At 43.2% G+C, this 25,688-nt stretch overlaps 1 protein-coding gene across 1 annotated transcript in view; it reads right to left on the reverse strand.

The window, feature by feature from the left end:
* The window catches only part of C1H3orf20 (chromosome 1 C3orf20 homolog), a 50,460-nt gene extending 25,508 nt beyond the window's left edge, over positions 1-24,952 (reverse strand). The window contains exons 1-9 of the mRNA XM_057785413.1: positions 24,478-24,952; positions 23,388-23,528; positions 18,081-18,197; positions 17,359-17,379; positions 16,894-17,029; positions 15,749-16,018; positions 11,046-11,195; positions 9,449-9,569; positions 2,877-3,008 (exon numbers count right to left, since the gene is read on the reverse strand). Coding sequence (XP_057641396.1) covers positions 2,877-3,008; positions 9,449-9,569; positions 11,046-11,195; positions 15,749-16,018; positions 16,894-17,029; positions 17,359-17,379; positions 18,081-18,197; positions 23,388-23,528; positions 24,478-24,952 — 1,563 coding nt within the window. The remainder of the gene's footprint in view (positions 1-2,876; positions 3,009-9,448; positions 9,570-11,045; positions 11,196-15,748; positions 16,019-16,893; positions 17,030-17,358; positions 17,380-18,080; positions 18,198-23,387; positions 23,529-24,477) is intronic.
* Positions 24,953-25,688: the final 736 nt, after the last annotated feature.

The raw sequence follows: 25,688 nt of genomic DNA on the forward strand, positions 1-25,688 counted from the left end.
AGCATCGCCTCGCTTCCAAAGTGCTGCCTAGATAAGAAATATTTAGTGAGAAACCAGGCCTCAGGGCTGTAAAAGCTGGGTCTGCCATTCTGCCTGTCGCTGTGATAGGTGGCTCTCTCTGGGATGGGTGTCTGGGGAAACCATTTAACAAGCTTCCCAATGACAGAGACACTACCCTCCTCCAGTTTCAGCCTTTCTAGATGTCCATGGATTTATAGAACTGGAGCCATTCGAGCACACATGGTATGTTTGAAAGGGCTGTGAGAATCCTAGGATGGAATTAGAGTCAGGTTGGCCTTTACACATCACTATATAGACGGGAAAACTTGGGCTCAACCAGAAATATGCCTGGAGTAAGGTCCTGTGGTCTCTTCCTAACCTGGGCTCTTTGCGAGACCCAGTACTCTGAAAGTTTTCTTGGTCTTTGAAACTTTATCAATTCCAAGGATCTAAGATGACCAGTTATTTGAACCTGGGAAGTTCATGCAAAAATAACTTGAAATGCTGAACCTGGTGTTCAGGACAAAGTTTGGAAATCCTGTTGCTCACAGAAAATGATTACATTTATTTTTATATTTATATTCATCTGGTTATAAATATACATTATAGAACATACCATGCATTTTTAAAATACAAGCAATTACAGACAATGCTTTTTTGGCAGGCTGCCTTCGCTGTCACCAGTGTTTGTCATCTATAATGCAGCATGTTTTCTGAGGCCATTTTAATGCATCGGCCTGTTTATCCCTACCTTAAATGTTCCCAAGATAGTCATGTTCTTTGAGTTATTGAGTCATTTTAGATAACTTTTCACCCTTCTACTGCACTGTCAGACTGTGCCTTTGTGAGCCTCTTGATGGAGACACTACCCTAGACATTTAGCATGGTCTAGTAGAAATACAATGTAAGCTAGTTTAATATTTAGCAACTACATTCAAAACATCCTAAAGTTATAATTAATTCTAACAATATATTTGTTTTACTCAGTATATAAAAATGATCACTTAACACACAATGAAAATTTGAAATTACTGAAAAATTTTATATTAAGTCTTAGAAACACAATGATTTTTTTTTTTTTACTGAGATCTCTGATCAGTTTGCACTCATTGCACTTCAAGGGTTCGACAGCCCTGTATGACTTTTACTTGAGTCTGCCACATTGAACAGATGCTTTGGGCATCTAATTCTGGCTTACTAAGGTAAGGCAAAATCACATTTGAATTACTTAGTTTTCCTAGGCTTAGAATGTGCTTGCACACACAGACTTGAAAGTCATTTCATTCAGCTCTCAGGATGGTCTTTAAGTTGCTTATATCATGGCTCTCACGAAACACTCAGAGATCATCAGACATAGTATGCATTTAACAATGACCATTAGAGCAGAACCTGGAACCAAATGGACATAAGAGAGGCATCAACATGCAAGCGCATTCATCTCAGCTTATTCGACAAGTCTACCTGCCTGCCATATTTGCTTCCTTCCTCCCTTCCTTTCTTTTTGCTGGGGATGGAACTAGCCTCCCATGTGCTAGCCGCACTCTACTCTGTACCGCACCTAAGCCCACTGTAGGTATAATTATTGAAGCTGATACAGCTTGAGCTCACAGGCATCTGAGTGTCATTGGTGTTTCTAGGAGAGCCTTAATGAACACTGTCTCTCCTCTGTCTCAGCAGCTCCCATAGGCCTTTCACATGACACTAACCAGGTGGGACTCATAATTGGTTTGTGTTCTTCTGTGCCTTAGACTGAGAGTTCTATTCACTAGAAAGTGCCTTCATTTCTGCACCTCCAGCAGCTACTGTGGCACATTACAAATGTTAACAAATGCTTGCTGGATTACTTGGTAAATCAATGAGAGAGAAATGTTGCTAGAATGAAAATGCAATGGGTAAAGCAGGCACAACGCTTTCTTCTGGGGAGAGCATTGTCTTCTTCATATACTTTGGGTCTACAATGAATTCCTGTCCCATGTCTTTGTGTAACTCAATGTTAGCTATCTTGGAGAGCCTGACAGCTTATGGCACACTATGGTAATATCCCCTAGCTTAAGAGCCTCTTGGCCAGATCCTTAGAATTTACCATCCCAGCAGGACACCATTGAATGGGAAAGGGATACTATTTGTAATTTCTGTAGGCGGACAAGTGTGAATATGGACTGGCACTGGGCAAACTGCTTCTGGTCCTATAAGCCAATCTTAGCAAAGTATCAACGGGAATTACGGTGATCTGCCCCATTCACAGGAGCTCTTGGTTATTCCAATTTTACTTCCCATGCCAAGGGTTGCCTTTTGGACACCTCAAGGTTTGGGGATGGCATCCACTTCATCTGTTCTATCTTTTCCATGATGCTGATTTAGCCTGGGCCATAGCTAGACCAATAAATGGAAAGACTGAACTTGAAAAGGTTCTGTTTAATTTTATCCCCCAATAAATAATGGGAAATACAGTCACCACCTCTCTTTGTTTGTGGGATCTATATCCTCACAGATGTGAGCATCTCCACAGATAGTTCAACCTGAAGGTGCTCAAGTCCCCTGTATAAATGGTGTGGGATTCATATTCCCTGTGTCTTTTAGCCATCTCTAGATTACTTGGCAGACTAGTACAGTGCAGGTCTTGCATCAGTTATTGCTCCACTGTGTTATTCAGGGAGTGAGGCACAAGCAGTTTGTGTGTGCTCAGTTCAGATACAGTACCTTTTTCTGAGAATTTTCCATTTATAGTTGCTTAAATACGAGGCTATGGAAGAGCCTTGCGTAGGAGGTAGTTGGGGAAAAGTTCCAGAGCTATGATGTGGCTAGCTTTGCTGAGACATCCTGGGTCAGGGCTAGATTCCCCACCTACTTCGCTCTATTTGTCTACTTTGCCTTACCCGTTTGTCATGCACTATGCCATGGGGACAGCTTTTGGGCGACACACTGAGTGTTACCATCTCATTCATGGAGGTGAAGGTGACAGTGATGGAGTCCGGCCCCAAGACTGTTAGCTTCATTTGTTCATTCACCTGCAGATAAAGAAACCAGCACACATAAATCCTCATTTCTTCCAAGTCCAAGGCACAAACCCTTCTTGGCTTGGAGCTGAGCTTTGTAAACTCTTTCTGGGCCTTTTGCTAGACTCTAACTATCATGTAGAAGACAGAATACCAGTGTTCTTTGGGAGATTAACTGAGAAAGTAAACAATGCCTTCTTTCCGTTTCCTTCCTTCCTTCCTTCCTTCCTTCCTTCCTTCCTTCCTTCCTTCCTTCCTTCCTTCCTTCCTTCCTTCCCTCCCACTGTTGGAAACAGCTGTGAAAGCAGCACAGGTGTCAAACAGGTGAGTCAGTCTGAATCCGTAGGCTGCCCTGGGATGTGACTACTCGAACACCAACTAATTTGAGTCTTGTTCTATTAGCAAGCTGTTCAGTCTGTCTGAATCTCAAACCCTTTAGCATGAAGTAGCTATGGGAGTACTGTTCAAAGGAGGTTTTTAATGACAGGAGTGTCTTTTTAAGTCATAAATGTTCCTGCCCTCATAAGAGAACAGTGTCAGAGGATGTACAACAGGGCAGCTTGTTTAATTGTGAACAGTTTGCCAATTCTGAGTGTTATTCATCCAAGATCACAAAGCGTGTAGCCCTCCATCGCTGTGCTCGTTCCAGTCTTCAGTGTTCTGACCTACATCTCTTTAACGACAAGATACCCCAGACTGTTCTGCATCAAGAGAATTCTCTGCTCTGCTCCTCCTACTTCCACTAGTTCAAATGTTGACCCGGTAGCCAGGGCTTCATTTTCTCATCTCTGAGTCTCTGCCTCACACACACTGTCATCTGTATCTGGCCCATCAGTATCTGAAAGATAATAAACCATGATGTGCCAAATCTCTGGATATCTTCAGACTTGTTGATTGCTCTCACTTAAGAGAAACTACCCACTCTGGGTCTTCTAGAGAAACGGAATAGAGATGTCTTCAGGAACTCAAGCTTTGCTTGAGGGATCAGATTCTATTCTAGTTTTGCCTCTTAGCAATTGAATAATTTAGGGAAATCAATAATACAGCCATTCTCTAAGGGTGCTGATATAGTTTGTGGGCTAAAACATGCACAAAGCTTAACAGAGTACAGCTATTGTCCCACTCCCTGGGGATGTGCCCTTTTCTAAAGCTCACAATATGAATGTTCTATAAACTCAGTCAAGGCTCCTCTTCTGAAGAGATCATTTGATTCTTGACTTGTCTGTTCTCTCCAAGTTCTTGTTCCAGGTCAGGAATAAGGTCATAGGTACCCAGAGAGCTTTTCTACTAAGTCAAATAATGATCATCTAAAATCGTAAAGGGTATAGTAATATATATTTGCAAAATATTATAACAAGTCTGTTATTCTGCATGCTAACTTAAAAATTAATTTTAAAATGTTCATATTCATTCCTGAATCCCAGGACTCTTGCAATGTCTTCATCCTCATCTATCTCTGCAGTTCATGCCTGAATGCTAGCATTCATCTAATGAAATGGTCCTGTTTAAAAAAAACACTGCCAACATTTCTAACCATGCTAGTTCTTGCTAGTAACTACACTAATCATTCTACTCATTCATCTGCTGGTCTTTCTAAAAAATGTATTATTTTTCATTATGTGTGTTGGGAGTTATGTATATGTAAATGCAGATGCCCACGGGGACAGAGTCTTCGGATTCCCTGTAGCTGGAGTTACAGGTCATTGTGAGCCATCCAGTGAGGGTGTTAGAAACCAAACTCAGGTCCTATACAAGAGCAGAACATAGTCTTAAGCACTGAGTCAGTGCTCTAGCTCTGGTCTTTACTCTCATTAACCGTCCACATTGAGGCTGAACCAAGCATTCCAGCTCTCAGCCTTAGCCCTACTTCTAGTAGAGCTAAACCAATGCCTAAAAGGTTGACCCTCCCACAGGTAACTAAATAGTTGAAGAAAATGAAAACAACCCCCCTCCTCCCCCCAAAAAACTACTTAGTGGCTTAGAAGAGTGAGCACAGTCAGGTGAATTTTGAAGAGCCAAACTTAAGGATGAGTATGAAAGGAACTTTTGTCTCAAAGTTCTAGCTTAGAGGCCACAGTCATGGTTAAAACTACCACTTTCTGGTGAAGGATCATGGGCAACAGAAGTCACAGTAAAGTATACAAAGAGTTCTGGAAGAGACTGAGTCTGAGGAGAGTCTAGAATTCTGTGTACAAACTTGCCCACATCTCTGGCTAGTCCCTAAACCCTAAATGTGAAGACAGTCTCAAGACAGCTCACAGAGAAATTTAAAATGCTGTGATTTGAGGTTCTGTCTATTGCTGATGGGGAAAAGTTCATAGCTTCAGTTGACCAAGTTCTTTGCCTTTTAGAACAATCACATCCAATACCATTCACAGAAAGACACCAGGATTCTGAGATTCCACAGCGTGACAGTGGCAGTCTATAACCCAAAATTCTATGGTAGAAGAAGGACTAATAAAGAATGAGCCATTCTCAAGGCAATAGGTCAATGACTGAAGTTGGCCATGTTTGGCACAACCAGAACACAGAAATCTTTACATATTATACTCTGAGACACCTGATGCAACAATATGCAATGATTTAAGGGGAAATACGCTTGTGAATTGTTAAAAGGGAAGCTCTCTGCAAAAGGATAATATATAGAGAAAACTAAAGAGAATTCTAGAATACTGAAATTTAAACTTTTTATAAGGTTATCATAAAAGCAAAATTGAGATGACAAGGAATCCAGAGAATTTGGAAACAGATCAAGAGAAATTACTTCTGAAAAGCAAAGAGACAAAATTAGAACCACAACAAAAAGAGCTTGAAAGACCCATGGGGCAGTCAGGAATTAAAAGCATTTGCTACTCTTCCAGAGGACCAGAGTTCAGTTTCCAGAACCCATGCCAGGTATCTCACAACTGCCATTTAGGGGATTCACCATCCTTCCCTGGCCTTCAAGGGCATCTACACACATGTGGCACACAAACACACCTTAAAGGTATAATATATATAATTGACACCTCCAAAGAAAAGGAGACAGTCTGGGACATAGTTGTATTGTGTATTGTTTATACTTCTAGAAATGATAGAAGATTTTTCAAATTTGATTAAATGCATTTACATATACTTATAATTTAAAAGATTAAAAAACAAATAAAATAGGATAAACATGACAATCATACTTTAAAAAATCATCAAACTTAAATGTCCTAGTTTGCTTTCTATTGCTGTGATAAAGACCACTTTGCCCAAAAGCAAGTTTGGGAGGAAAAGGTTTGACTTCCATGTCCCAGTCGCAGTCCATCACTGAGAGAAGCTAACACAGGAACTCAAACATGGCAGGAACAGAGACAGAAACTGAAGTAGAGGTCATGGAGAAATGTTACTTACTGGCTTGTTCCTCATCACTGTTTGGCTCTCTTTATTTTAAAACATTTATTTTTATGTTATATGTATGGGTATTTTTCCTGTATGTACATCTGTGCACCATGTGTATACATTGTTCATGGAGGCCAAAAAAGGGAGACGGATCCTCTGGAACAGGAGTTACAAATGGATGTTAACTGCCATAAGGGTGCTGAAAATCAAACTGATCTTATGGGAGAGTAGCTAGTTTTTAATCACTGAGCCATCTCTCCAGGCCTTCGTCTTGCTTTCTTATACAACCTAGAACCACTTTGCCCAGAAGTAGTACTGATTACAGTGTGTTGGATTCTCCCACATTAATCATTAATAAAGAAAATGCCCCTTTGCCACAGACTTGCCTACAGGCCAATCTAATATGAGAGTCAATTAAAATTCTCTCTCTTGCCGGGCGGTGGTGGCGCACACCTTTAATCCCAGCACTCGGGAGGCAGAGGCAGGCGGATCTCTGTGAGTTCGAGGCCAGCCTGGTCTACAAGAGCTAGTTCCAGGACAAGAACCAAAAGCTACGGAGAAACCCTGTCTCTAAAAATCCAAAAAAAAAAAAAAAAAAAAAAAAAAAAATTCTCTCTCTTTCTAGATATGTCTAGGTTTGTTATCAAAATGACAAAAACTAACCAGCACACCAGAAACTAAGAGAAAACCTTTAAAACCTAGCAACCAGAGAAAGCAAATAAATTTGAGTAACTAAAAATTCAGACTTTCATCCTAAACTATGGAAGGAAGGCACAATGTGACACTATTTTCAAAATGTTAAAAGAAAAAAGAAAGCCAATCTAGAATCTCATATCCCATAAAAATATCCTTTAACGGCCAGGTGGTGGTGGTGCATGCCTTTAATCCCAGCACTCAGGAGGCAGAGGCAGGTGGATCTCTGTGAGTTTGAAGCCAGCCTGGGCTACAGAGTGAGTTCCAGAACAGGGTCCAAAGCTATACAGAGAAACAATGTCTTGGGGAAAAAAATCCCTTAACAATGACATTTTTCACATGAAAACAACAGCAAACTTGTTCTCAAAAGATCTCTGTTTATAGAAATGCCAAAAAAGTTCTTCAGATTGAAGAGAAATAATACCAGAGAGTAGCTTGGATTTGGAGGGCAGAATGAAGGGAGTTAGAAAAAGCCAGTATTTGAGTTAAGAGAGCCTGATACCTGGTGCCTGTCATCCTACCCTATGTTATCTACTTTCTTCCATAGGAAGCACATATGGACTCTTAAAAGGTGCCATACCAATCCCCCAACACAAAGCCTTTACAACTAATGTTCATTCTTTCATTTTTCCGAGAATTGTACTCCTTCGCCACCTCTGAATCATACACTGTCACTCCAAGTTATAATTCATGGGCCACTTTTGATTCCAAGCAACTTCTGATCATATAGGCCTTTGCTGTGCACCTCCCGGGGGAACTAAAATATAAGGCACAGTGCTAAATAGCTGGGCATGACAGTGTACACCTGTAATCCTAGCACTCAGAAGCCTGAGCAGAAAGATCAGAGTTCAGTGCCGTCCTATCTGTATTATTGCCACAGACAGCATTACTGTGCAGCAATTTTCTTTGAACTGAAACACTGTCCTGGAGGGAGGAAGGAGGCTCCTAGTATTTAGGAAATAAACAAGTTTACAAATCCAAGAAAGATGAAATTTAAAAGATTGTTGGGGCCCCTGCCTAGGTTATACAAGACATAACATAGACTCCTTCTGGGGAGGAGACTCTGGGATCAGCTATGCTGTGTAGAGAGACTCTGGTTCCTGTCTAGCTGCTTACAAGCTGTATAGAAAACTCCAGGGATGCATCTTTTGTGGGTTATCAAGCATGCCAGGGTTAGATGTCTGATAATGCAGCTTGCTTTAGAGTCATTCAGGCTTTGTAAGTAACTCTCATGAATATGTTCCTAAGTAACTCCAATAAGCCAGACTGTGGTAGAATCATTTCTTTAATCATGCATTTATGCCCTGTGTAGGGTGCATAGACATTATTCACATCTCAGGAAAGTCACACAATGGGCACACACACACACACACATACATACATACATAGACACACATAAAACCCTATAAGCTCAGCAAGATGGCTCAGTATATAAAGGTGCATGCTGCCATGTGTGGCAGGAGAGAACAAACTCCTTGCAAAGTTGTCCCTTGACCTCTGCATGTGTTTTATGGCACACACATGCATGCGCAAGCACACACACACACACACACACACACACAAAGAAATATGTGCTACATGTTTATTGAGTATGTTCCTCACGTAGACAAACTGCTGTCTTGTACTCTGATAGCTGAATAACAATTTTGGCCTAAAAGTTATAGAGAGTTAGAGACAAGTGAAATAAAGCCTTACTTCTTGCCTAAGTATGCCAAATTTGGTTTTGGGACACAGCTAGTTCTCTGATTAGGCAAGTCCTACTTACTGAAGGTAGAATGTCTTAGCTGATACCCATAATGTTCAAACTTCTGTAAACATGCTTAACCACAGTGAAATTTTCCCTCCATGATCATGAAACATAAGGTTACATGTAAATAGCCACGTAGGCAATACATTACAAAACTGATATAAGCCTATAAAAGCTGTAAGGAACTATAAGTGGGCAGTTGTACTTGCAGAACATGAGCTCAGCCCAAGCTAGCCAGCATAAAATGAACCCAAGTTCTCTAACTCTTCAGGTATTGCTTGGTTCTTTACTAGCCAGTTTTCTACAAAATAAATGTAATAAATTTCTAAGAACCTGAAAATTAAAATTATCAAAAATAACATTGTCAACTACTATAACTGTTGCTTCGTAAAATGAATATTCCACAACAAAATGCAACAACATAAATAAAAATCAAATAGAAAGGAGGTTGCCATGAAGTGTCAGTAAAGTAGCCCACAGTTCTACAGGCTGGAGGAAAGCAAGAGAACCTACTCTGAACTACTACTGACTGACTCATAATCTCTGAAGATCATGTGGCTGCTGGGGCAGTGCAGTCTCACAGGTGCTTGCCTTCCGATGCTGAGTAGCCTGTGGAAGCCACCCCCTACCCATGATGCCCACATACCTTGTATTCCAGAGAGAGTAATGTCTCAGTCTTGTTAGTCCAGCTCCACTTATGGACTATGCAGCCCTTTTGGTCATTTGTGATTCCACCTTCCTCATCCAAAACCAAGACATATGGACAGCTGGGAGACACACAGAAGATAGAAACTACTTAGAGGCCCTGAAAGAATTTCCTCCTTGAAAGAATTCCCTCCTTACTGCAGGCTACAAACAGGCAGGGCTGGGAAAGCCTGCCCTAGTCTGAAGCAATGTTTACCTGACATAAACAACCTGAGGAAGGGAAGGAAAGACTCCTGTGAGCAGCTTCACCTTTCCAGCCACTGTAGTCTAGGACTCCTTTACACCACCTGACGCTAGTGGGGCATCTTTGGAGAAGAGACAGGCTGAGGTAGATAATGTAGGCTCAAGCAAAACCCAAAGGATGAAAAATGATTTTTTTCTGTAGTTCTGTAGCTTGGCACAAAGATATCCAGCACCAAAATGTGAGCTACAACATCCAAACATGAAAGTAACACCTCCCAAAAACAACTTATGAAAAGCTATGCAAAGATCAACTCTTAGCTATCAGGAGAGTGTGCTGCTCTTAATCTGAGCTGTCAACTTGAGTAGGTTGGATATACCTAGATTAGTGGAGTGTGCCTCTGGGTTTATCTGTGTTTTCAGAGATGGATGGATCCTAGGTGTTCTGTCCTGATCAGTAGATTAATCCTTTGATGAGTTCATAATATGCTGGCATCATTAGGAGGTAGGGAAAGACAAGAGAAGGAGGAAGTTAGTCACTAAATTGTATCTTGGGGAGGGCTGTATTTTGCTCTGATCCCTTGTAATCTCCTTTCTCTATTTCCTAGGTCACCATGAAGTGAATTGCTCTAATCCATTGTGCTATAACAAACTAACACCTCTGAAACTGCAAACTAAAATAAATCTCTCCTTAAAGTTATTAATGTCAGGTACTTCACCACAGTAATGGATAATAAATATACCACACAAGTTGTATTCACACATTTGTTTACCCACTCCGAGTGTAAGATACTTTTCCCACTAAAAAATTCTCCCAGGGGTGAAAACTGGGGGTGTGGCTCAATGGCAGAGTACTTGCCTAGCATTTATGAGGTTCTGGTCCTTGGCACTGAAAAACAATGGCAACAAAAACCCTGTGTATCAGTCAGGTGGTGGTGCACACCTTTAATCCAGCACTTGGGAGGTAAAGGCAGGTGGATCTCTGTGAGTTTGAGGCCGGCCTGGTCCACAGAGTAAACTCTGGTATATCCAGGGCTACACAGAGAAACCCTGACTCAAAAAACAAAAACAAAGATTAATGAACAAACAAACAAACAAACCACCCTGTTTATCGGACCAAGAATGGAGGGAGATCTTGATGTTCTAGTGTATCAGTGGGTTCCTTCTCACTTTGTGAAGTACAACATGTACCTAGCAGCTGGGCCTCAAAGAACCACAGGTTCCTACAGGTACTGCTTCACTCTGTCTCAGCACCTCCCTAGACTCCTTAAACTAGGAACTATTAGTCACTAATTACACACAGTACCAATTATCCCAAGGGATACTTCATGAGGCTAGACGTCCCTTGACCTACTCACCAGTTCTTTAGGTTGTAGTAAACACAGCCTTGGCCATCAGCATTGAACAGAGCCAGGAAGGTGTTAGGCGTGTCATTAAAGAGGCAGGTGATGGGTTTCCCTCTGCAGCACGTGGGAATCTGAAGCATGGCAATGTTTCCAGAGGGATAGCTGGCAGACACAGTCAAGTCAAACACAACTCTCCAGGTGCTGGCTATCAGGGTCCCCGCAGAAACAAGCCTCCTTCCGAAAGGATTCTTCTGTTGTGCATTGCTCCCTTCCTTCAAAGATCCTGCCTGTGCTTTGCATGTGTCACAGATAATTATGGACCCAGCCATGCTCCAGGTCCTTCCTTTCCACTACCTTATGGGAAGTGCTCCTTTCTCCATTTCACATGTCAGAGTTTTCATGGGTCTAAATGGTACTACATAGACTTTTAGTACTAACACATGAAGGTCTTAGGTGCAGGGTGAGGAGGTCACCCCATGCTTTGTCTCATCTTACACCACCAGTGAGTGACAGGGCCAGGGGATGATCTCCAGAACCAGCAGCAGTATTTCTAGTACTGTCAGGCTGCCTCCTCTTTGGGCCAATCTAGTGGGAAAGTACGTTCTCTCTGTTCCTTCCTTAGCTTGAGAGGTCCCAAGAAGCACTGGTCCTCAGAAGAGCTGTGTCGGCAGTTCCTTCTCTATACAGAATTGCAGAAGCAGTGCTCCAGGTAGGGCTGTAGTGCCTGGTACCACAATCTGTCCTCCTAAATCTTTCCCACCAGCCAAATAAAAACAGAAGTGGAAAGAGGGAGGGTGATAAGCAGGAGGAAAAGACACAGAGTGTCACACAGAATGACCCACAAGATGGCACAGACCAGAAATTCTAGACCTAGATAGGTAGTTCAATGATTAAAACAAAAATTACACTAAACAAATGAAGCAGCAAGTTAAAACAATAAAAGAAAAAAATAATTGTTCTGGAAAGTCAATGAGTTGAAATTATACAGACTGTACATTATAAAGGAAAAGAAGGAATTGTATGAGAACTCATGCCCGGACTTTCAGAACTTGGGACACTGAGGCAGGAGATGATTGTGAGTTGTAAGCTAGCCTGAGCTACACAGTTTCAGGTCAGCCTGAACTACAATATGAGATATTATATATGTTTTTTAATCCAAGAAAGAATAGAACCGCAGAGCCCCAGGGAAGATCATTAGAAAGTCAGGAAAGAGAGGACGGAGAGGAAATCTACAGAAGCAAAATATACTGAATGAAGCTGGGCATTGTTGCACATATCTTTAATCCTAGCATTTGGGAAGCAGAGGCAGGCAAAAATCTCTTGAGTTCCAGCCCAGCCAGGGCTACACAGAGAGACCTTGTTTCAAAAAAAGAAAGAAGAAAGAATTTCAAATAACTAAAACAAAAACAAAAAACCAAACTGGGAAGATTCACAGCATGGGTTGTTTTAAAAACTTACCACAAATCTTTAATAATTGAACCAATGTGATCTGGCATAAGGATAGACACCAAAATTATAAGAGTGGATTAAAAATGAGTCTAAAAATAGACACTTCCATCTATAGTCAACTTATTTTTGTCAAGCTCTCCATGACCATTCCAAGTGGAAAGGTCTCTTTGACAAATGGCGCTAGGACAATGGGATACCCAAGTGCAGAGGAATGAAACAAGGCCCTTAACTCATATAAGATGTAAAATATTGGCTCTGAATACCTCAAAGATTTATATTAAGAGCTTCACCTATAAAGCTGATATAAGAAAACACAGGCTAAATCTTCATGACCTTAGATCTGGCAGTGATGTCATGGATGTTGAAACCAAAAGCATGATCAATAAAATGTGGAAATTTGGACTTCATCAACATTAACAACCTTTGGGGTTACAGGCAGAGCTCAGTGGTGAAGCATGTTTGGCACATTTGAGGCCTTAGTTTCAAGTTCGAGCAACTGCCACACAAAAACACAACCAAGGCATGAGCAAAATGCTAGAACACATACTTCTCCAAACAGAAGCAAATGTAAAGCTGTCCAGCATCACTGTAATCAGGAAAGCACAAGTCCAAACCAGGGGATCCCAGCTGATTTCTGTGAAGGATGGTGACACGAACACAGAACTGGTTCTGACAGCTGGACCAGCAGGTTCAAATCAGCTATGGCTTGCAACTGGCCAACCTGGTGACCATGAACAAAGACCTATCATTTTTATCTGAGCTCTTTATGTAAAAACAGAGTTGGTGGCTAAAGCCATCATTCTGAAGAAGCCAAGAGGTGAAGAAAAGCTTTCCAAACATGTTTCACTCGGGAGGACCCAACAGCTGGCTGGTGTACCTTAGCCTTTGAACACAGAGACACAGAATTTCTTTAAGATTAACTGGATCCAACTCACTCATCATGTAACCAAGAGAAGTGAAGCACACAGATTGAGTAATGTGTGCAGGGTCACTGTGAGGGCTAATGTGGACTGTCAACTTCATGATATTTAGGATTATGTAGGAGACAAGTCTCTGTGGGTGTCTGTGAGGGCATTTCCTCCGAGAGGGTTTTAACTGAGGTAGGAAGACCTAAATGTGGGCAGCACCATTCCATGGGCCAGGGTCCCAGACTGGCATTCATCTCCATTTCCTGGCTGTGACTCATGTCATCAACCACTTTGCACATCTGCCTTCATACCTGACATGAAGGCCTATACCTTCAAACTGAGAGCCAAAATAAACTCTTCCTTCCCCAAATACCTGGTGTGGTATTTTGTCACACTGACAAGACAGGAAATGGATGCAGAAAAGAACTGAACCTGGTCTCTGTAACTCCCAAGGTGAAAACAGACTAATTGTCAAGATGCCATCACTGAGTGTCCCTGCAGCAATGGAGAAGAGGTCTGAGGTGGTTCCATATAAGGCATCTCATAATTCTGAGACAGGTAGGAACAAAGATCCAAGGCAAACGTTCTCTGGTCCCATTGCTAGAAATCTAACTTGTGAACACAGTGTTGAATCTGGTTAATGCAGTGAAGAGTCAGAAATAAAGGGCGAAGGAGCTCCACAACCTTCTCAAGCAACAGCTGCCTTGGAAGGAGTTTGCCTCTTCTATATTGGAATGAGGAGAGGCAGGGCTGGGAGGGTGTGAAGAATGGATCCATTTATGGGCAGAGAAACAATGAAACTTCTTTGACATGGTGTTTAAATCTTTAATACCCAGTTCAGTCAAGTGGAAGTGGAACAAAGTGGGGAGGCTGTTTCTGGGCAAACTTGTTTGGTGCCATGGCTCCATGAAAGTAGCTAACTCAGATACCTGCCCTCTGCTCCAATGGTAGGAGATCTGATTACCCAGGGCCTTCCAAGTCTTCCTTCCATGCTTTTCTACCATGAAGAATGATCTTTAAGGACAAAATGTTGGTATCTGAGAGAGGACCAAAACAGAGGCACAATAGCCCTTTTTCTCTTGAGGCTTTGCCACCAAACTCCTTTTGTGACAAAGAGGTCACACTGCCTCTTTGGGGCTCAGTTTCCCTGTTTCTACAACAAAGGAGCAAAACTAGATGACTCTGTGTCATGTCTCCCATCCTTGAAATTAGTGTAACTCAGAACCTGGAATAAATGGTTTGCCTCCAAAGGACTCAGAGTTCACATTGCCCTAAGGCTGGACATCTGGATCTGGTGTAGCTCTAGAAGATGCTGGAGAGGAAATGGGTGAGAGACGCCTGAAAGGGACAGTAAAGGGGACTTTTCAACTCCATGTTTTCCAAAAGGATCTCTCTTTTTTTTACCTTTATAGCCAAATTCAAATTCCTTTCCTAATTTTAGAAGACAACAATCAGACTAAAGTTGCTCCTTCTGAGGTTCTCATGAACCAGGTCTATCTATCCAGTTCATTCTACTGACCCACTGTACATAATAGCTACTTGTTACATCCCTGTGAGTAGAAAAAGCAGCCAACTCCACCCACCCCAAGGCATGGTACAAACCTAGGGCTCACCCTCTGAAAGGATCATCTGCCTTTTCAACATCTGAGCTTTCTGGACTGGAGTTCAGGACCAGGCAAAAAGGCTGTTTTCTGTGGGCCACAAGTTCCCTGCAGCTGCAGCTCACAATTTGCCTGTGTGTGGATATACACACACATGCATATTTCTAGAAAGAGGGTCTATGCTGCCCATCAGATTCACAGGGGGAAATGTGTCCTCTTCTGCCACTTTTGCACCCAACATTCACATTCAGCCACACCAAGGCAGACCTCAGCTGCAGTCAAACAGATGAGCAGCAAGTGGGATGAGTGCTTAGACTCTAAGCACTCGAACCTTAGAGGTGATGTGCAAGGACCACTGGGTAAAACTAGTGAATAAGGAGCCAAGAAACAACCCCTACCACAGCATTTAGGGACATCTCACTTTTTCTCTCAGCTGGAAATGAACTGCCCTGTCTATAGCTTTCTCTCTCCTGGCAGATGCCTTGAAGGCAAGGATCCGTCTACACAGCCAAGCTTCTCAGAGGTATAAGGAGCTTGATATACTCCTACTATGTGAACTATACTGGACTTGTACTTAACTTTAAATTCCTTCTTCACTCCCTCCAGAGCTTGACCTGAACCACCACTTACCCCTGGAGCATCCTCACCAGGCTTCTCTAGTTAACCAAGAATCCCCATTGACTAGTTAGCTGTTTCAAGCCCGGGGGTTCTCTGGGGCTGAGTTGAGGAGAAAGAGCAACACCCATCAAAAGGATATTAAATGAAGGAAGAGCCATCATAGAAAGTGTAATGCAGCTTGATTGGCTTCTTGGGCCCCTTCCAATCTTGAGAATGGCGACCCATATGAGCATGGTGGCTGGAAGGCTGGTTAGGAGTGGAAGCAGTAACCTGAGTCCCCGCAGTGAGAGGTTGGTGAGGGTCCCCCTTGGAGGTCAACATTAAATGAGAGGGTATCTTTGCCCTGTAGTTGCGTAAAATCATGGGACAGGAGACATTCCTCCCTTTCCACAAGATCCTTTCGGCTTCTCTGTGGGAAGGAGATGAACGCGTCTTCTAGGCGCTCGGTTCTCTCTCTCCAGAGAGGTTCTCTATAGCCCCTTCTCAGCCCAGTCCCCTTGTCCTAAAGTACACATCTTCTTCTCAGTCTTCCTCAGGAGCAAAGGTAGTACTTTTAGGAGGAAGTGGGAAGGTGCCAATATGCCCTGGAAAGACCAGCTGTGTCTGACTGTCTGGGCCTATGGAGTGGAGCTCTATGGAGCAAACTTGGGAGCAGCTGGAGACAGACTATTCCCTCACCCCTCTACCCCCTCCTCAAGTTCCAGGTGGGATCCATCTAGAATGTCATAGTGCAGAGGTGAACTGGGTGGCTGTTGCCTACCTGTGCCCTGGCCCTACGATCCCAGGAGACATATATAACTTAGGTATGAAAGGAATTTTAGTTTTTAGGAGCTGGGCCCTTAGAAAAATGGGTTTCTGTTAGGCCTCACAGTATCCCCAAATAATATACTAGGAATCACCTATGTGGATGATATATTTTGGGGGGAGATTTTTTTTTAACACTTGGAAAATCATGCCAAAAAATTAGTACTTGGGGCATAAAGTCTATGAATTGCCAGGAGCCACACAAAGGACTTCCTTGGGTGAGGGAGGATGTTACAGAGGCAAAGAGCATTGAATAGGAATTGGGCTGACAGAGCTAGGCAAGCTCAGGAACTGCTTTACTTTTCTTATTATCTATAAATTGGAAGGACCATAGGCTCGTGTGTGTGTGTATGTGTGTGTGTGTGTGTGTGTGTGTAGGACACGGCTGGACTGGCATGGGGGGTGTACTTACTGCTGTGACACCCATCTATCCTTGTGTCCCACTTCCTATGGATACCATCCCTACATCTAGGCACTCACATGTGACGACACATATCCTGCAGCTTTTCCCGGGCCTCAGGGCAGGGGTCCTGGAACTCAACAACAGTGCTTTCAGGAGGGGTTCGGGCTCGTGGGAGTGGGAGCGGGGGCGTGAGCTCATCTGTAGCCTTTTTGCCTGTAGTTAGAGGTAAGGAGTAGAAATATGGTGGGCTTCAGAGGTGAGTTCTTGAGCATCACATTCTCTTGGGGGAGAGCTGCAGAACATGTTAGGAGGCTCTTACACTCTGCAGCAATGGGGATCATTGGCTGAACTTAGCCAGCCAATAATTAAAGGTACATCAGAGGCTGAGGAACACAGCAATGAACAGTAACAACAATGAAGTGTGGCTGATGCTTCCATAGGGCCCTGTAACCAGTTCCCTTTTACCAAGGAGGGTGAAGCATGAGAAGACAAGTCACACAGGCAGCCAGGATGGGTGAAGACTTGGCTTCAAGCTTCTCAACTTCCAGCCTTACCTCCAGTGTCTGTGGAAATCAAAGGGGCAATGTGAACCAACCCTGCCCTCCTTTACTATCCACTCCTCCCCTACCTGTCTGTCTCGTTCATGTTGTCATCACAGCTGGCAGGGTGGGTGGAAGGTCCTCAGGTCTCTCTTACTCTCAGCAGGCCCCTCCCCTTGGAGCTGCTTTCTCTCACCTGTTGTTTTCCCTAAAGTTCCCTTCCCTTCTACGTGGGCCTTTCTCAGCAGGGCAAGGGAGACTTCTGTGGCTTTGTGTTCTGCCCATGCGTCGTAGCCCCTCTAGAACACAGAACTGGAGCCTGCTAAGTTTGGGGCACAAAGATCACTATTTCTCCACTGACCGTGTGGCTGAACAGAGCTGTCTTATTCACAGGCATTAGATATGGATACTGCCTGGGTTGAAGGACTTAATTGCATGAGGGACCCACGCTGGAATGGAATGCAATTCTGATTGCAGTGACTGGATGTGCTGCAGCTCTGGAGTGCTTATAAGGATTTGTGTCACAGGCTGCTGAATCTCGGTGAGCTGAGTATCCTTCTATCAGACATGAGACCTAACCATGCTACCAGCCGCACAGGTTAGATGCTGATCCAGTCATTCATGTCTCCTCCCAATGCACCATTGAGGGTGTGGACTCTCCCCACCAGAGAAACAGGCACAGAGAAGTGTGTGTGTCTGGCTGAAAACACTATTTTCTTTCTCACCTTTCTTCTTGCCTTCCTTTCCTGTGGAGAGGGAGAAGCTCAGACAGGCTGTGGAATTCTGGTAGACCAGCTGATAGGGTGTGTTCACTCCCATGGCAGAGATGTTCATGGGGGAGTCTAGATAAGAAGAATGAATCTTCTTTACAATCTCTTACAATTTTACCTAAATTACAAAATGTAATATAGTTTTCTTGTTCAAACAAGATGGTGGGCCAGATATTGCAAAGTTATCTATAGTCATAAACCAACCAGGAAGTCTTCTGAGGAGAGACTTCTAGACATAAACGCAAGAACTCAATAAGTAAGCAACATCTTAAGGCTCCCTTTACAGGTCTCCCTGTCCCAGCCTCTTCAGGGTGAAGAGTGTCTCACACTTACATGAGGAGCAGAAAGAAAGCACAGGGAAAAATCTTCAAAGGGCAAGTGCACATGTCAGTTTGGCACTAGGTGTGGACACTAGGCAGTGGGGAGGAAGGGATGAGAGTGGGAGTTCCCATTATCTAATGCATGGGAATCAGATGTTCTTCCAATAGCCTCCCAGTCCCACAGCATCACACTGTCTTCTGTGCCACCACCTGATACATGAGTCTTAGGTTTAAATAGGGGACAAGAATTATGTATTATAATAGAGGACAAGAATCATGTATCACCAAGTAGTCCTGCCCCAGGAGCAGGCTTGTCCAACACTGACAAAGCACTGCTTCTGAGCTATGTCCTACAAGTTGCCTGTTCTGTGTGAAATCTCTTTCTTGGAGACAAGTTTTCCCACTGACTGGCAACAAGACTCAAGTCTTTTTCCTTCCCAAGCATGAGGCTCCTGGGGAAATTCCATTTCTTTGGGGTTCATTGTGCCAGTAGTGTGACAGCCAAAGGGAAGAGCACAAATGATCTCTATAGAATATCTGCACTCCTAGTTACAATCATATAAGAAAACCTACAGACTCATTCACTGGTTCTTTCCCATATACAGCTATGTTACTGGTTGGGCAGAAAACCAATGTTGGAAAACGCTCAGAAATTCATTCAACACACTCAAATTCATAAAGAAAATGGTAAAGTCAACCTCATTAAGTAAACAAAGACTATAAACAGAGTCTCCACTCTGGAGGAGCAAAACACAAGAACAATCACTTTTGCTAATGCTTCAGCTATTAAAATGAAAACAGCTTTCAGCACCTTCTACTCCAGCACAAATGAGAAAAACGAGTAAGAGCTAATGGTCAGTCTGTCCATGTAGAGAAAAGTCATGTGGAAAGCTATGCACAGACTGTAATCCGCTGCCCCAGTACTCTCTCACCTAGGAAATAGTCTTAACCAATGCAACAGAACGAAAAATACAGTTGGCATATAGAAGTAGAAGCAAAAAGCGTGTGAAGCTAAGCTCTTAGATAAATATGGAACTTGAGTGTTGGAGTCTAGCCCCACTCACATGGCACATGTTGCAAACCATACAGTCACCTAGCAAACATCTTCAGTTGACATGTAACAGAAACTGAGAGACAATGGCAATACTATCAAAACGTATATGCATGAACCAAAATAACAAGAGTGTTTTCTTTTTGGATTTTTTTACTCAGTAATGCCACTGTCAAAGGAGAATAAAGGAGCAGTCCTGAGTTAGTCTGTGACAAGTCAGGAGGGCAGGTGTCATGACAGGAAGATAAGGAGAAAGCATTCTTACCACCAGGAAAATGTCTCCTTAACAAAGGGTATGTTTAAGGAGATATGCCAGGCAAACTTACTAGAAGGCATCCCATAAAAACACAAATATTGCAACAAAATATCAAACTTTGAACTTAATGCACTAGGAAATCTAGTTAATAAAATCTTGAGTCAAATGAAAGCCTTCCCAGACGAAATAAATGGACCATTCCTTTCACTGCATTTGACTATTTTGACCACCTACCTGTCCCCCGCCCCGCAAAAAGATCCTCAGAGCTTTTTAAAAGAGAAGACTATCTCAGTCTAGGGAGATAGCTCAGTAGATAAAAACACTTCGAAAGCCTGATGAGCTGAGTTCAATCCCCAGAACCTGTCTAACGATGAAAGAAGGGAACAAATTCTACATAGAGCTGTGCTCTTACCTCACATGTACACATCATGCACACATATACAATAGCAATCAATAAAATTTTTAAAGCGAGAGAGATAAATATCTACGCCAAGTGTCAACCAGTGAGAGATTTCTAAGTGACTTCAATGATGGGATGGGCTTTTCCATTGTTCTGGCATCTTTTCCTGCTGTGAGATCTCTGCATAGGCCTGGCAGTCCTGGAACTTCGTCATCACCTCCTTAGCCCCACCATAGCATGCACCAGCAGTTTTCATGGACTCCCAATATGACTTTCATTAACTTCCATGAAATCCTATGCTTTTTCCTAGATCTGGAATTTTACTATTTAGCTGATTTACTCTGGATATGTCTATCATTATCAGGTATTTAACCTCCAATCATCAGGGGAGCTTGACAAAGCCACTGCCTTGGTGGCAGGGAGTAGTGAAATGGTGGCTGATCCTCAGGCGACAGAGCACAGGTATAAGATTTGTTCTGAGGTCTAATGACAGTACTGCTAAGCCTTCAAATGAACACTAGTGTACCAAACCAAACTAAAGATATAAAACATCACAGGGGTAGGGATTCTTCGCTGGCCTCTGTCTCGGGACTGACCAGTTTCATTTTCAGGTACAGTTTTCCGTCCATTTCTGGGGCAGACTCGGAATCTCCTTTTTCACTCCCAAGTAGAGGATCATTGATCTCCATCGTGCTTTCAGACATGACATCACTGGTTGCTATGGTGCTTTCTGGACAGCTGCAAATCCCAATAGGAGTACCATGTCTGTTGCGATCCAATTTTAGGTGCCCAATATGAGGTGGGGTTGTGCCAGTCAAGGGTGGGATAATATCACCTTCTTTAGGCAAAGTGAAATGAAATGGGGTTTCGCTAGAACTTTCACAGAAACTCTGTGAGGCGCAGGCTGGGGCCTTCGCAAGCTGCTGGGACGTTCCCTCTGCCCCCATCTGCTTGGCTTCGGCCACTCTGGCATCTACGGTCACTGAGCTGTCTTTCTCTTGAAGCTGGGGCTGGGGCATCTCCTGGTCGGGTCTGGGAGGCTGCGGAGAGTCTTTCTCGACAGCGTCCTTTGCTGTGCTCTCTGCTTTCACATCTTGTGTGGAATTGTATTCTTTGCATGAATCTTGTACATAGTTTTATTTGCTGAACTTTTATGATAAAATAAATGTTGACTCTCTTTGGTTGTAGTAAAAAAAAAAATCACAGGGGGATGTTGATGGAAAAAAATCAGAATGGATATTTGCTAAAGACATACAAATGGCCAAAAATATATATAAAAAGATGTTTTAAGTTATTAATCATCAGAAGACCATAAATATCATTTTGTGACTTTTATCAAAAATAAAAAAAAATAGCTAGGTGGTGGTGGCACCTGCCTTTAATCTCAGATTCAGGAGGCAGAGGCAGGATGATCTTTGTGAGTTTGAGGCCAACCTGGTCTGTAGAGAAAGTTCCAGGACAAGCCAAGGCTACACAGAAAAATCCTGTCACAAAAACAACAAAATAATAATAATAAACAAAAATAAAAACAATAATAATGCTAATGAGGGCATGGAAGAAAGAGTTTTGTAATTGTGGTAGCATTGTAACTGAATATAACCATAATAAAGATTCTCTGAACAATAAAACTGTTGTGCAAGGTGGCACACAACTGTGATCACAGCACTTGGAAATCTAAGGCAGGAAAATTACAAGGTAATGCTACATAGCAAGACCCTGTATCAAACAAAACAAAAAATAATAAAACTTATAAATATAACTACTGTATGGCAACCCCACTTGCAGGTAATATAAAGGAAATGAAGTCAGGATCATAAGAGAGATACTTGTATACCGGTGTTCACTGCAGCATAATTTCCAACAGGCAAATGGGATGAGCTTGAGTATCCATCAGTGGATGAACAAATAAAGAAAATGTGATACATAAAGAGAGTAGGATAGTATTTGGTCTTAAAAGATAGTGGAATCCTACCATTTACATCAAGATAGAGAAGTTTAGAAGGCATTATGCTAAGTGAAATAAATCAGGCATAAAAGATAAATCCTGCAAGAGCTCACTCATGTGTGAGCTCTAAAACATTCAAACTCACAGATGTAGAAAGAACAATGGTGGTTGCTGTGCATATTCAGGGTGATGTTGGTATTAGGTACAAACTTTCCTAAGTCCTGGGATCAAATGAGCAGCATGGCAGTGTTGTCACTTTTACAGTTTAGTGCACTTGATATTTGCAAAGAAGGTCGGTAGAGCTTACCTGGTCTCTTCACGCACACAGGTAAATACATGAAATGAAAACAGATTACAAACATTGAACTGCTGACCTGAGTGAATTGTGATTTTGCAGATCTTGCTCCCCTACTTCCATATCTCCAAAGATCACTCCTCTAATGTTTCTCCTCCTATTCTGTTCAGCCGTATTTTGTGATATTCATAAACAACATCTCTTTGCTTATATTAAACTATTAAATAAATCACCACAAACACATCCTTTCATATTTTCTTTTGCCAGATGATATTTTTTAAGAATTACCTACACTGTTGAGTTGCTAATGCTTTAGGGTTGGGGTACAGGGTCTCATGTAGCCCAGACTGGCCTAGAACTCATTAGGTAACTGAGAATGATCTTGAACTCCTAATTCTCTTGCCTCAGGACAAGAGGTATGCGTTATGTGCCCAGCTTGATTTGTTCTTTTTGATGCTCACTATGAACAGTATCTGCATGAATCATAATTCGTCGCCATTGATAGAAAGCTGTTTCTAATCTTTCTGCCTTTCCAAATGGTTCTGTGACAAACATTCCTGTAGGACTGCTTGTATGTAAGGGCTGAGTTGGGGCCAGCAGATGGGAGCTGATTCGCATATGCCATGAACAGGTGAGCTCAGACATAGCGTCAGGACCGACAGCAATCTGAGTAGTGACTTCATTGCTATGACATCTTTACCATGTGTACTAAAGGGCCGGTGTGCAACAGACTGGAAATTTTAGAAGCTTGACTCTTGAGAAGCATACTCTAGAACTAGAAAGAGGAGTTACACGGTGAATTGGGAGGTGTAGACATTTCTACCAACAAAAAACTAGGCTGTCCTCCACCAGAGGTGTATGAGTCGTCCCTGTTAGCAGCTGGGGTCTAGCCACCTCAGCTCTTGGGAGCTTTGGCCTTTCAACTGTAGCTTTTACCTTCCTAGTACCTTCTTGTTGGCTCTGTTTGCATATTTTCCCTACAGGAGGGTACCCACCTTTCCGCAGCTGTGTTGAACTAAAGCAGCTTTTTCCGACAGTGCCAATCAAGCAGTCAAAGGCCATCTCCTTGGCATTGAGATGGAGAAGCTGGCTGGCCTCCACAAAGCGCTTGGTGATGTCCAGAGGATTAGCGCCTGCTGAAGGAATGAACAAAGGCAAAGTGTTTTCTTCCTGGCAAGGATGTCTCTTCCAGAAAAAAACCTTTGCAAATGACCCAGGAAATAGTGGAAGACTAGGAAGGCCCAGGAAAAGATGAACTCATTCCTGATGTAAAGGTGAGGAGCTCCTGACATGTACACTTGATTGAGCAGAGAGCTCAAGATCCGGCAGGCAGTACTTTACTCCCAATCTTCCTGCCTGCCGGCCTACCTGCCCACAGCTGAGCACTGAGGCCTCCAAGAGACTTCTGCTGACACTGTCTTGGGTTCTTCCCCATCCCTGGAATGATGCCCTTAGTTTGGAGGCACTGGGCTCAGAATTTTCTTGGCATTGGGTGGACCAGGCTCTTGATTCATAAATTCTATGTCTCTTCTCTCCAATGCAGCTCTTTCCACCTCCGTATCATCATCCCGAAGGCTCCCTTCAGTGTCTCTAATGTCTCACTGCCAACACTGCTAATTTTTGAATGGGCACTCGAGATGGATGACTGGGAGCAAAGTGGAAGAGCAAAGAAGGCAAAAGGAGAGTACTGGGCAGGGAAGAGGGAAGCATTCTTGCAGCAAACCCAAGGCCACCACTCCCATTTCCAGTGCATACTTATATAGGTTAAGTATCCCTTAACACAGGGCTAAAAGAGTGAGGGACTTTGGGGGAGACAGATTTGGGAATGTCTTTCTTTACATATGGAGATATCTGGGGATGGGACTCAGACATGGAATTTGAATCACCGTGCACTGTCAGCTGTGGAATATTCTGTGGCATTATGTGAGCATTCAACATCCTCAGACTACAGAGTATTTTAGATTCTGGATTGTGGATGCTCAACTTACACCTGTTGGGGTAGATGTTATGCATGTACGCACACACAGCGCGCACACACGTACCTGTTCAGAAACGGAGGGGAAGGGAATCTGTGAGCAGCCTTACCAGAGGCAGACTCCACCATGGCCTTCATCTTCAGGGAAAGCAGCTCTGTCAGCAGGTGGATGGATTGCCGCTGGAACTTGTGCAGGGTATCTTGACCAGTGGGCACCAGTCGAGTAGAGGCAGGAGTGGGGGTCGAGTGCTTGCCCCCGCTGGAGGTTGTCAGCAGTACTGGTGGGGGTGGGGGTGGTGGGGGTGGCTTCTTCTGCAAGGGGACCTGCACTGGGATCACCTCTGCAAGCACCACTGTAGGAGTTCCAAAGCTGATCACCAGATCCTGGATCTCAGATGGGGTGGGCACTGCAGGGTCACAGATGAGTTCCTCCCAGGTGAACTCAAAGATATTCCTGATGCCTTTTGGGATGGTAATGCCTGAGTTTCGGCAGACAATGAGGAGTTTGGAGACGTGGGCCAGCAGTTTGGGGGCTGTGGCTGAGTATTGTAGGAACAGTTCTCGGTTACTTTTGACCTGGTTCATGTTGCCTGGGCAAGCATACTGCTAGGTGGTACTGTCCATCTCAGAGGAGAGGGACGTTCAGCTGTAAAGACTCTGTAGTCTGAGAAGTGTCTAGTCAGTTCTTACCTACAGAGAAGCCTTGAGAAAAGATGGAGTGTACATGCAGAAATAGCCCTCACAGGTCATCGAGCCAGCACTTTCTGTCTCAGAAGGATAAGAAAGTTTCTTGTCTTTCTTCCATGCTAGAATAAAGCATTGTTCCCTTCCCTCATCTTCCCAGGAACAGCAATGTGGGTGAGTTACACTGGGAAAGGTCTGCTGACAAGGATGGGCCCAGAGAGGTTCCAGAGAGGGTCACAGAAACTGAGTACCTAGATGAACAAAAGGGACAGGGCAAGGAGGAAAATCTCACCATACTTTTGTTAGTTAGCAACCTGAGGACAGAAGATCTGCCTGTGGTCTACTGACAAAAGTCTGCAAAAATGAAAGGATGCCATTGGCTCTTTCCAGAAACAAGGGACATGGAAGCTTCTGGTCACAAACCTGGGCTGGGAATCCGATTACTCAACATGTACAGCCTAGACCAGAGACAGACCATGAAGGACAATGCAACCCCACAATTCAGTATCTGATAGCACAGACCACATTCTACCAAGTCTAGGACATCAACAATTGGAAAATGAACTGTTATAAAGATGCCATTGGCTGGAAGATGCAACACAACTGTGGAGATGTTACAGTGTGAAAAATGCATACC

Source organism: Chionomys nivalis, chromosome 1 (assembly GCF_950005125.1).
Source record: "Chionomys nivalis chromosome 1, mChiNiv1.1, whole genome shotgun sequence".
Classification (NCBI taxonomy): Eukaryota; Metazoa; Chordata; class Mammalia; order Rodentia; family Cricetidae; genus Chionomys; species Chionomys nivalis.